The following is a 13,204-nucleotide window of genomic DNA, read 5'->3' as shown; positions in this document are numbered from 1 at the left end:
AAAGGTTCCAATTTTTGTATCAGATCTAATATAAAATAAGGTTCGATCTGGTTCCCTGTACAGTATGTCCAATAACACCTTGGGTGCTATTCTCTTAGTCTGCGTGGTTCAAGCTCAAATACCACATCAAAGTGAAACATGAGAGTGTGAATGATGACTTTGATATGTTCGCTAACCTTTTTTCACTCTTCTGAGATAGACAACGACCATGTAGCTTTGAGCACGGTACAATACGCCTTTATCTTACTTGGTACTATTCTTTTGATTCCCTGGCTATAATTGCCCGGCTAATCTGTTTCCCCTTTGATATTCATTGTAAATTAAATTATGCACTATATACATAGCAAGACATCCGCAGTACATAAAATATTTTATGTAATTTTAGGACTTTATATCAGATTTATTCGAAATATTTTTTTTGTATAAAATATCAAAATTTTACATCAGTTCAATTTCAGTGCTTTTGGGTACAAAAGGTCGTCATTCAAAATTTGTGTCTATAAAGTTACAGGAATTCATACTCTGTTGTTTAATTTCTGAACAGCATAGGCCATGAGTTCCAGATGTCTTCTGTATAAAATCATTATCAACCAATCCTGATTTGTCTATTGTTGAACATAGACCTCCTCCAAATATTTCCATCTTCTTCTGCTCTGTGTCTTTGTTATCCAATTGGTCACAATTATTTTGAGGTCGTCGGTCCATTCGCTCATCTCCGTTTTTACCTGGTAATAACGTTCGATGATATCTTCCACTCTGGTTCGTCTACGAATTTTCTCGTTTCTGACTCTATTTCTTAGGCTTATTCCAAACATTGACCTCTCCATCTTTCGTTGTGTCCTCAATTATTGTATTAAATATTTTGTCCATATTTAGCGTTTCTTAGTACATACTGTTCTTAGCCTTCTGTCATTTAATAAACTACGAATGATTTTATAACAAGTAAAAGTTTTTGAATAATGTTGAAATAAGAATAACAGGTATAAAGGTAAAATATCCGGGCCAAAAAAAGTGTAGTTCGTATCTATATTTGCTGACTGCTGGTTCCGTTTCCGATTTCTAGGGACACTTAAGAAGATTTGCAAAGACTATTATGACCGCATGTATATATGTGAAGAACAGAAGTGGGATTTGGAACGTGAAGTTAGAAAACGGGATTGGGAGGTATCTTAACACTCACACCATCTGTTATAATTCCACTTGTTTTGTGCTTCATATCATACATTATATACATATTAAAAATAAAATGGTAGCTGTTGACGATTTGCTTAAAAATTCCCATAACATAGAGTTATATATGAGAAAAAAATTAAACAATCTCAATCAATAACATATAAAAACATCAGTTCAATTTGTTGGCAATTAATATGCAACCTTTCGTTATTCTCGTTTTGTTACCCACTGTTCTTTCGGTAGATCCAAAGACAACAAGCTCATTTTCTTTATTTCGATCCTAGCAACAGAAAAAAATAATTTTTCCTCCCCCTCGTATCTTTTGAACGGTTATACTTAGAATAGTGAAATTTGGAGGGAGGAAACAAACGGACGTAGGCTTTTCAAGTAGTCATTCATAATAGGTGACGTAATAGTAACAGATGACGTTATAGATCTACTTTGACTGATAATTTTAAATGGGACCATATGGCAAGTAATACCTCATTTGAAAGGTATTGAAAATACCTATTCGATCATACTAATTTCGTTTGGGTTCAAGTTGATTTTCATGAATAAATTAAATAAGTATAAAATTTTAATTTCGCATTTAATTAATAAAGATTAAAACGTCCGCCTATGGTTATTTGTCAAAAAAATTGACATTTTTCAATTATCTAGTTGTTTCTATGTCAACGTAGTTGTTTTTACGTCAAAAAGTTGACATTGACGTAAAAACGACTAGAGAACGGAAAAGGTTAACTGTTTTGACAAATAACCATAGGCGGACGCCTGAATCTTTATTAATTAAATGCGAAACTACAATTTTATTGTAGTTTATTTTGTATATTGTAGTATTTATTCAATTATTCTAATTGTATAAAAGTAGTTAACTTTGTATCGTATTACGAGAGATGTCGCTGTTTTGCGTCTCAAAAGGTGGAATCATTGCATCGCGATGGTTTCCCTTAAATAGGCAGAGTTGTTGATATTTATTTTAGAGTTGTGACTGCATAGCTTCACTGAGGATGCATAGATGCTGAAACAGCTATATGGAGATGGTGGTCCAACTTTGAATCAAATAAAAACAAAAACTGACTTTATCTTTTACAATTTTATATTTATTTAATTTATTCATCAAAATCAACTTAACCCAAACAAAATTAGTATGATTGAATAGGTAGTTTCAACATCTTACAAACGAGATATCACTTGCCATGAGGTCCCATTTTTAAAATTATCGGTCAAAGTGGCTCGGTAACGTTATCTGTCACTATTACGTCAATAGTTATGACTATTTGAGAAACCTACGTCCATTTCTTTTCTCCAAATTTCACTATTATACTTAAGTATAAGCGTTCAAAAGATAGGAGTGGTGAGGGGACTTTAGACTAGCATTATATAGTATTTACAATGTTCCCGCTTGACTCCACCTAATACCTAACTTTTCATACAACTACGAATACGCTTTTCCACATTTAATCCTTTATATTATTTAGAAGTTTTGCCTTTATTTGAGACAGTAGGTATAGTTGATTATTCTGTTGTCTGATCTATTCCTTTGGCAGTAACTATTATTGCATTTTCCCAATTGTACACTATCATATTCGATATTATATGTGTAGTATCTGACCTAAAGCGCTTCCTACACCAATACCAATAATATAAAATATATTGTTACAACTGGATTTTTGTTGCACTTGGTTATTCTAGTGTCAATTTTAGTGTTTTTTACACATTTTTGCTTTTGGTAGTTTAGTACCAAATCAAATTTGGCGCGAGTTTTAATGTTAATGAATAATACGTGTATAAATATGGAATGAACGTGAATCGTCAACCAAGCAAACATACCTATACATAATCACAATCCAACTGATTCTTATGTTGTGTATACTAAATAATATTTAATAGTAAATACATGAAGTGTTAAGCCGTAGTGTCCCTCTCCCTGATCCATTTTGTCAGCTCTCACCAGCCACAGTTCTGACAATCATTACATGTCACAGTTCTATCAAAGTAAATGTCGAAAAGAAGCTTGCAAGTCAACCCCCACTTTACCTGACGCTTGTGCTTCCCCGCAATGCTTTTCATCTGCTTCTCACTTTCTGTTATTTAATATTTATTTTTATGTAGGTGTAATTAATTTTGAAGTAAAATCTTTATCACTAAATATGTCATTTAGTAACATTGTTGGTTTGCATAATCAAGGAATTATTGTTTTTAATTAATGACATAAATAGTGGTTGTATATCAAATAATTTAAAGGCGAAAAGTTCAAAAAGTATAAATAACAAGCAACAAAATAGAGGTTACATAAGGTTAAACAACGTTAAGTTGCATTAAGATAAAAATGCTTAGGGGCAGTTACTATTATTAACAACTTTGGTATTAACACCAAAAATCATTTTCTGCTCAAAATAGTTCTCCCTTTTGTTTTATCACTTGTCTCCTTCTTATATGAGATATTTTATTAATCTAGACTCTATGAGGTATGAGACTTTATTCACAATATTCATGAACAAAAATACGGAATATTTTGAAATTATCATGTGAAGTTAAATTTTTTGTGCTGCAAATTTTAGTCCTCCCAGTGTCATAGGAATAGGATTTCTTTTCCGGATGCGATGTTTTAAGGTGTCATAGAAATGCTCGATCGGATTTAAATCTGATATAAGCTACTCATATTATCATCATCATCAATGGTGCTACAGCCTTATGAAAGAGCCTCGACATTCCCCAGTCTATTACGCCAGTCAATCCTATCCATTGCCAACCGTTGCCAGTTTGCTGCGCCTATTTCTCTCCCATCCTCATCTACACCATCCTTCCATCTAAGTTTTGGCCTACCCCTATTTCTACTTCCCACAGGTTGTGATATAAGGATTCTTCTAGAAGGGTTGTTATGCTGTAATCTTGCTAGATGTCCTGCCCATCTTAGTCTTCCTATTCTTATAAGAGATACTACGTCTTTACCACCAAATATATGTTTATACCTGTGGTATACCTCGTAGTTGTACCTCCTCCTTCAAATACCATTTTCACAGATGCTACCGAATATTCCTCTCAGAATCCTTCGTTCAAATATAAGCAGAAGTTTTTCATCTGCCTTGGAGATGGTCCATGTCTCCGATCCATATGTCAACACTGGTTGTATAAGGGATTTGTTTGTGGTTATTTTTGATTTTTGGCTTAAGTTTCTGCTTCTCATATGTCTACTCAGTCCAAAATAGCATTTGTTCGCTAGGATTATCCTTCACTTGATTTCTTCTGTCATGACGTTCTCCTTGGTGATCAGAGAGCCTAAGTATGTGAATTTGTTCACCACTTCAAAGGTAGAGTTATCAACAGTGAATTGGTGACCGATGTTTCTGGCTCTATTGTTGGGTGTTGATGCCATCATCTTAGTTTTCTCCTCGTTTACTTTCAGGCACATATTTTTTTAGGCATTTGAGAAGGTGGTAAATTCATGTTATGGTCGCCAATATAACCTTTCAAGACTGACCCTGATCAAGGTAAGCATTCACGATACTAGCGTATCGTGCATTAGCACCAATTTGTTATATAAAATATGGCTGTCAAATGGAAAAGAATGATCTTCCAAAATTGTTTCAATGTACGTCAATTGTCATTCGCTCAATCACCTCTCTAAGTTCGATATGTCCTCTTTAAGCAATATACCTCTACATAGCACTATGCTGTCACCACCAAAACGAGCGCTCTATATGAGGTTACAACTCGCATACCGTTCACTATAGGGAAGCTAGATTAATAAAACTTCGTCTACAGAAGAGCTGGCCAATGGTATGCCCGTTGTAACCTCATACAGAGCATTAACTTTGGTAGTGGCGACATAGTGCTATGGAGTGATATTGCTTGGAAAGGACATAACGAACTTGTGAAGGTGATTGGGCGAATGACATCTGACATGAACATTGAAAACATTTTAGAAGATCATATTTTTTCCATTTGCCAGCCATATTGGATATGATAGATTCGTGCTAATGCACGGTAACACAAGTCCTTGTGTAGCTAAGCTAGAATAGTGAATACTTGATGAGATTCAATCTAAAATATTAGATTGGCTACCATACAGCTAATATAAGATTTAAATCCAATCGAGCAATTATATGAAACTTTAAAACATCGTATTCGGAAAACAAATCCTATTCCTATGACATTGGGAGGGCTAAAGATTTCAGCACAAAAAATTTCACTTCACATGATAATTTCAACATATTCCATATTTTTGTCCATGAGTGTATATTACTATTGTCTATTTTTAAATCTTTTCAAATTAGGTAACATAATGCAAAATTATTTATTAAACATACATAAGTAATGAAACCGTTTTGAACTTTTCTCCAAGCAGAATACAAAAGCTAACACTACTAACTATAGTTTAAATTAGTAAATAATGTAGAATTTAAGCTGCACTAAAATAGCATAATGCTTACCCCCAGCGACTCTCCATGGGATACGGCATGGCCCTTCATGCTTTTTCCTTTTTTTACCTTTTTTACAAGATTTATATTTTTAATTTGTTTGACCATTCCAAATCACCAAAAGTACCGGAACAATATCGCAAGGAAAACGGAACCTGTCAGTTCAGAAGTGCCATGCTCTATCTACCCTGCTCTTCCTTTCTCGAAATGCAGATCAGTTTTTTACGAGCGAAAACCGGCCTGCAACGTGAATACTTTAAAAAATCATTGATTTCAATTTAAAATTTGACAAAATTCTACTACTACTAAAAACTTAGTCTTTGCCGACTAACTTTTTGGTAAATCAATGGGAGTTAAATTTTAAATATCATTTTCAAAATTAACACTTGACTTTTGTTTTCATTTGTCATAATTCTGTCATATATCAAAGTTCCAATATGAAATAATAACATTTCTTAATCTTAATCTAGTGACTGTGAACACTAATTTTTATCTATTTTTGTCTAGTGTCTCATGAATTTGGACCATCTTACTTGTATTTTTCTGGTTTTGGATTTTTTAAATATTTTTTTCAACTAGTAATAAAGCCTCTCCAACGTATACGTCAGCTAGCACTGACGGCTAGCATTGAAAAAGGTTTATGTAATTGTAAAAAGACTAAGGCTGATTACAAATGATCCACTTTTTGAAGTCAAAGTCGGCAGCAAAAAGTCGAGCGTTTGTGGTTGTCTGTCGCTACTTGAAGTCGTCATTTAACAACAATATGTAAATAGAAAATTCGTTTTGCATTCTTGTTAAATGACGACTTCAAGTAGCGACAGACAACCACAAACGCTCGACTTTTTGCTGCCGACTTCGACTTCAAAAAGTGGGTCGTTTGTAAGCAACCTTAAAGGTCGAAGCCCTAAAAAACTATTCATTGACTAGTTTTGTTTCTTCCATTGTTTAAAAAATTTTTGATACTTATAATAATAGTACCAAAAAGTTGGCAGAACTATCAAAGACATATTATATTTGGTTCTAAGTTTGATTGATTTAATAGATCCTAAATATCTAAGAAAGATCATAAAATGATATTTTTAAATATTTTAATTTAAATTATAGATCCGTTTCAGGTCCGGTTTTATTTTTCTATTTTTAAAGAACTTTCAAGTATTGAAGTTACTTTATTTTTGTAAAAAGGTTTTTGGCGTCAATACTTTTTCATTTATTTTGAGGTAAATTAAAAGACATGGAATAATATATTTTGAATATGTCACTTTTCCGCTAAGTTGAATCATTAATAGACAGTGTTATTATAATTGCAGTATAAAAACGTTTAGGTATATAATAATATAAAAATAGTAATAGAGATCTTTAGTAGCTCAAAATCTCTGTCTATCGGAAACCTTTTTTGTATCCAAGTTCTGATGACCTTCCCACTGACCTTCATTTTTCTCTGTATATTGCTATTTTCATCCACCTTAAAACTGCATGTCTCTGTAAACCACTTGCCTACCTCATCTGTAGGCTTCCCTTGGGTTGTTCCTAGGACTTCCATTGCAGTACTTGTTTTATTTTCATCTATCGTTCTTCTGCCTAATATTACGGCCTGAAAATTTTCACTTCATGTCTGTTGTCTGTTGCGTTTAACATTTTTTAGCTTCGAACATTGTGTATGCATTCGGTACGTTTTCTGTCTTTTAAGACTGTTCCCAATACAACATTCGCTTTCCATTGCTCTCCGGATCTTGTCTAAGCTGGCTCGATAATCAATATATTAGATATTATTTTTTATAGACAGGATATTCTTTGCATATTTCAAAAAAGTTTGTATAATTGAATTGTTGAACCTTACTACATACTTGCTTCTTTCCAGTTATTATTCTTTCATTTTATGTAAATTGTCATTATTCCTAGATATTTACCAGTTTCCAATGGGACTTATTATTTTTATGCATTATATCTTTAATTGAAAACTGAAAGCATGCAAAGCTTACTTTGTCTTGAGACCTTCTTCTTCTAAAGATTCTAAAGGGATCATCTTCCAGTGATGTTGGCGACTACATTGCCCCATCTTATCCTTCTCACAGCAGCTCGAAGTAAATGAGTTGACATCAGAACAATACACTTCCTAAGATTGATCAGCCAGGGTATACGTCTATGTCCAGGGTCTCTTGTCCTCAATCTTGCCTTGTAGAATCAATTGTAGAAGTCGGTATTTACTATTACGCATAATGTGTCCGAAGTAAGCCAATTATCTGTTCTTTACGGTGTTAATGATTTCTTGATCTTTTCTTAGCCTCTAGAGAATAGTTATGTTAGTTGTGTGGTGTATATGTGTATAACTCCTCTACGGAATAGAAAGCATGAGTTTTAAAGAAGATGCCATATAACGATTAGAAGCATTTGAAATGTTGTGCTACCTTATACTTCTCTAAATTTTTCTATTTTTAAAACAAATTTTAATGATTCAACTCAGCTCTATATTTATAGGCATCATAGGAAGGGCAATGAGATGGACATAATAATATAAAATATTAATAATATAATTTATAAAAGAAAAATTTTTAGTTAGTGGAAGGTTGATTATTAAAAAACTTGTTTATATAAAAATATTTTTTTAATGGAACTGAACAATATGATTTTGAGAAACTAAAAATTTTTCTTAAGAAGTATTATCCAAGTGAACAGCACATATTGGATGGTAGCTCTCTGTATATTAGCTTATAGATTAACCCAACAACTGGACGAAACCAGCAAGAGGTTTTTCTTAGTGTAGATCCTGGTTCCCGATCAACACATCCCGTTTTGAAGGAAGGAGGCGAATTTTTGTAGCTCCTAACACCGATTTTACATTTTTGAGAGAAATAGTAATATTTTTGATGTTTCTCCACCTGTATATTGTGTATATTTTTGTAGAAGCAGTACGATTATATTTTCCCCTGTGTATTGTCGAATCCTACAATGACTTATACAATCCTTGGGCCTTTTCTGAAAAAGAGGCTTCCTGTTTCACTAGAAGAATGTATTTAAAACATATTAATACAAACTATTGACAATTCTGCAATAATTATAACGAATATCATTTTAATTTAAGTTCAATAATATAAAATATTTTACAAATTTTTCAAAATTGGTAGTCTGACAAAACGATAAGAGTGTCAGTTAATCTTTAACTCAATAGGACAACGTCCTCAAAGATCAAGGTAAATAATTGTAGAGCTTCAAAAATCATTAATTATCAAAAATTTTTGGCATTTTTAAGATTCAAATTATTCAGCACGAGTCTCTGTTAACTTGTTATCTACATATTTCTGGCCTTTGACAATTTATATTTTTCTTACTTGCCTTATTCATTTACTCAATCAAGGCATTATTTCTCTTGCCCTTCTCTCTCCTGTCGTTTCCCCATTACTGAGGATCGTGATTTCTTCCAATATTCCTAACAATGTTTCTCCATTGGTGTCTATCTTCAGCTGCTCTAAGAGCTTCGCAGAATGAGTTTCCAGCTGAATGCTTTATTTGGTCAGACCATCTAGTTGGTGATCGTCCTCTTGATCTTCTCCCCGGAACGTTTCCAGAAACAATTAATCTCTCCAAACTGTCGTCACCTCTGCGAACCACGTGACCAAAGAATTGCAGAATTCGTTGCAGACATATTGTTGGCAGCCTTTTTTTAATATTGAGTTGGTTTAGAATGGAAACGTTTGTCCTATGAGCTGTCCAAGGTATGCGCAGCATTCTTCTCCAGCACCACATCTCAAAGGCATCAATTTTTTGGCGCTCGCATGCGCGAATAGTCCAAGTCTCTGCTCCGTATAGAAATATTGAGAATACAAAGGCATTCACCAGTCTCATCTTGATATTTTGAGAGATAGATCTGTCTTTCCAAACTTTAGTTAGGCGACTCATCGCATTTTTTGCCATACCAATACGTCTCCGAACTTCTGCTTCACAGTTACCATCGTTAGTTATACTAGACCCGAGGTAGACAAAGGTGTTTACTATCCGGTATTCCTGTAATATGTTAGTCAGTTGAATAGTGTCAAATCTGTCGACCACCATGCCCACCTCTTGGCCTTAGTCATGAAATATTTGTCACACCTTATCATTTCATTCAACTACCCCCTGAAGTCACCATTAACAGTTATTTCATCCATTGTCGTACTTATATAAATCTCCCTTAGGTGTGTCCATTTATTTCTGTTTGCTTTTTTGCATCCATTCGTGGTCAGCCATTCGCTTGATGTCATCAGTCCATCTTGTTTGACGTCTGCCTCTCCCTTTGCCGCCATTCAATAATTCGCTTCGTTCAACGGTTCCGTTCTTCCTATGTCACTTACCCAGTTCAATTTTAATATGGCAATCTTCTAGATAACATCTCGTAAAGTCGGGTCTTCTAAATAAAATCTAGGAGCTTTTAATTCAATGCCCTAATTTTTTTATACTCAAGTTATTGTCTCTGTGACGTTTCTTCTATCCGGATGGATTCGATGGGTCTTCGATGCTAAAAGTCGAGATAGCATACTTTGGTTTATTAGAGTAACAGCCTGTGCAGATTTTTTTCCATCAACATTGTTCTATGTATAAATTCTTAATTCGAATTTCTTTACATCAAAGAGTAAATGGAACTTTACTGTTATTACATTAGGACATTTTTTGAAGTTAAGATTTCTTTAGCAACGTTGTACACTTTGTGGAAGGGGAAAAAGCATTGAACTCGCGACCGTCATCGCTACGGTGAGATATTAGTAATTTATATACTATAGGTTGAATTGCGTATAAGTTCGACCGAAGTTATAATGGTTGGAGGAGGGATAGAGTGTGTAACTGAACACTTGTGCTTGAACACTCTGGTTCACTTTTAATCATACTTTCATGAACATAGTTTCAATCAGTAGAAAGATTGTTATTTTTTAGAAGTTTTCACTTCTGTCAGCATCGGTACTCCCTTGGGTGCCAGTTTTCTTCTATTGCTATTCTATATTTATATCGATTGTGGTTATCAGTTAACTACATCCAAACATGAATATTTAAAGTAATCTATATAGATATCTCCTATTTATTCTGTTATTTGTTTCATGGCTTCTACAGTAGTTTTCTTTTGTATATCTTATCATAGATTTGTTAGAAGTAACTTTTGTTACTGTTGTTTGTAATCTGCATGAAATTATTTCTACGGCTACCTACTGGTTAATGCTGCTGTTGATTTACGTAGCCAGCATATTGTAATAGCATGAAACTTGTCATATATATCTAACAGTTTATGACAATATTCTTGGTTTTGAACTATTCGTATAAAAAAAGCAGATTAAAATGGTATTCGTTATATAAAGTATTCAAAAAATTTTATGTAGTCACCACAAATTCTGGTACTTTACTCCTTTTTCATCAGATTTGGTTAAATGATATGTTTTAAATTATATTTCAAAAGTGATCAAAACTTTTACTCTTTTGTCTCCACTATTCCTGTCAATGTTCTGACTGTGCAAGCTTTATTAATTTTCCATTTTTATATTTTCTACTAACTGGCTGTATTTGCGTTTGTATTTTCCGTTGTGGATTACCTGATAATTATGTTATTTGTTTCATATCACATACGCACCTTTACTAACATTAGTTCTATATTTATTCTAGTTGTTACTTATACTTTTTCTCGTAGATGAGTTCTTCACTCTATTTTGTTAGCAACTGGGTAGTTTTATTTACAAAAAGTAAAAGTAGCATGATTTTAGGAATGTAACTTTTTCTATTTATTAATTGCTTAATTTTCTTTAGATCTCCGAATTGAACAGCCAAGTAAACGACCTTAGAGGCAAATTGTAAGTATAATTTTTGTACCTATTTTTAGTAATACATAGTTACAAGTTTAATAAATAGACCCATACAACAGAATATTGAGGAACTTGACAAAACTCTTGAACGTAACCTAGTTGTTTTAAACTGAAGAATAGGTACTAGAAATGTATCTTCTTCTTTAGGTGCCTTGTCTGTATTCAGACGTTGGCCGTCATCATGTTTACAATTTCCTGAAACCCTTCTCTATTGGCTGCCTGAGCGAAATAATTATTATTCTACTGTGGAACCACACTATTGTCTAATATTACGCAGCCGTGAAGGTTTCTTTCGACCAATCTCTCCACTTTCCTTGTATTATAAGGCGAAGCAGATGGTGAATTATTAAGGCGAAGAAAATTAGGTCCTCGAATTATACGGCTGAAGTATTCCGTTTTTCTCCTCTTTATGATGCTTATAAGCAGACGTTCTGAATTCATCATTTCAAGCAATGTATACGCGTATACATATATTTTTGAAAAATAGTCTTCCCACCACCAAAGAAAAAACCCAGTACAGTAAAACCTCGATAGAACGGACCTCTACTTAACGGACTTCGGATATAACGGACAGAAAATCCGATCAAATGTTAAAAAATTTTGCATGCAAAAAAATATGAAACATCGGATTCTGGAAGAAGAATCAGCAAGGACAGGATCTCGGCACAGTATAATTGTTGTCAAATCTGGTAAACCTAGAGTTGTTAAAGATATGTATAATTCATCATCTTCTCGTTTCATATTAGAGCTCTAATAAGGCATGGTTCACCATAGATATTTTCAAAAAATGAGTTTTTAAAGAATTTGTACCTGCAGTGAGAAAATTTCAACAAAAGAAACCGGAAATACCGCCCAAATAGGTGAAATGTTTATTGATTTTAGACAACGCTCCTGCTTATCCCACTGAAAATATTCGACATTCAGAAGATGGCAACTTTGATTGTATGTTTTTACCAAAAACATACATCGTTTATTCAACCCATGAATCAGTGAATAATTTTGGCAACCAAACGAGAATATTGAATTAAGTTTTTAGATGAAGTAGAAAAGTAAAACAGAAGCAAACAAAACTTAATACCTACCTTTTTAATGTACAGATGTGTACACTGTATCTAATTACAACAGGTACATATTTTAAAAATTAATTTTTTGATTGACCTATTTTTATATAACGGACTTTCGGCTTTAACGGACATCCCGTCCCCCCTATTAGTCCGTTATATCGAGGTTTTACTGTACCTACTGCCCAATTAAATATACAGACAAGATACCAACAAAAATGGCCAAACACATAAAAAAGAAACACCATGTCTTATGTCCAGCTTCCAGAACAAACAGTAACTTAAGCAAATACACTAAAAACGATAAGAGCCAAAAGAAAAAGCAATTTTTAGAGAGTGGTGTATAAAAATATACATCTGGTGACTGTCCAAAAACTTACATCGTCGGTCAAAATGGCAGAACCTTTAATATACGTATAGCACAGGGCCGGCGATAACGCCTCTGTTTAGGGGGCGCCAACATGATCTTTTTTCTGCTGGTGCTATACAAAATACTAATTTAAAAGAAGCCGAAGGGCACCTATGTTAGTTTTGCAGGCGGGCGCCTTATACCCTAGCGCCGGTACGCATCTAAACATTCCGTATATGTATTTGGAACCTAGGAGTTTTCTATTGGTTCGTTGCAGCACGCGGTCATATTTAACCAATAGGCGGCGAGGTCCCAAAAGCATATACGGAATGTTATTTGGTTCCAAATTCATATACGGAATGTTAAATATTCGTACACCGAAAA

At 33.7% G+C, this 13,204-nt stretch overlaps 1 protein-coding gene across 23 annotated transcripts in view; it reads left to right on the top strand.

The window, feature by feature from the left end:
• The window catches only part of LOC114334878 (troponin I), a 58,459-nt gene that overhangs the window by 27,964 nt on the left and 17,291 nt on the right, over positions 1-13,204 (top strand). For 17 of the 23 annotated variants that reach the window (XM_028285007.2, XM_028285002.2, XM_028285004.2 and 14 more), the window contains one exon: positions 11,355-11,398. In XM_028285007.2, the coding sequence (XP_028140808.2) occupies positions 11,355-11,398 (44 nt within the window). Of the gene's footprint in view, positions 1-1,063; positions 1,165-11,354; positions 11,399-13,204 lie in introns of all 23 variants that reach the window. The other 6 variants (XM_028285008.2, XM_028284996.2, XM_028285011.2 and 3 more) reach the window with 1 other exon arrangement.

The sequence above is a fragment of the Diabrotica virgifera genome, chromosome 3 (genome assembly GCF_917563875.1).
Source record: "Diabrotica virgifera virgifera chromosome 3, PGI_DIABVI_V3a".
Classification (NCBI taxonomy): Eukaryota; Metazoa; Arthropoda; class Insecta; order Coleoptera; family Chrysomelidae; genus Diabrotica; species Diabrotica virgifera.
The sequence above is the reverse complement of the archived record's forward strand: the minus strand, read 5'-3'. Positions and strand labels throughout refer to the sequence as shown.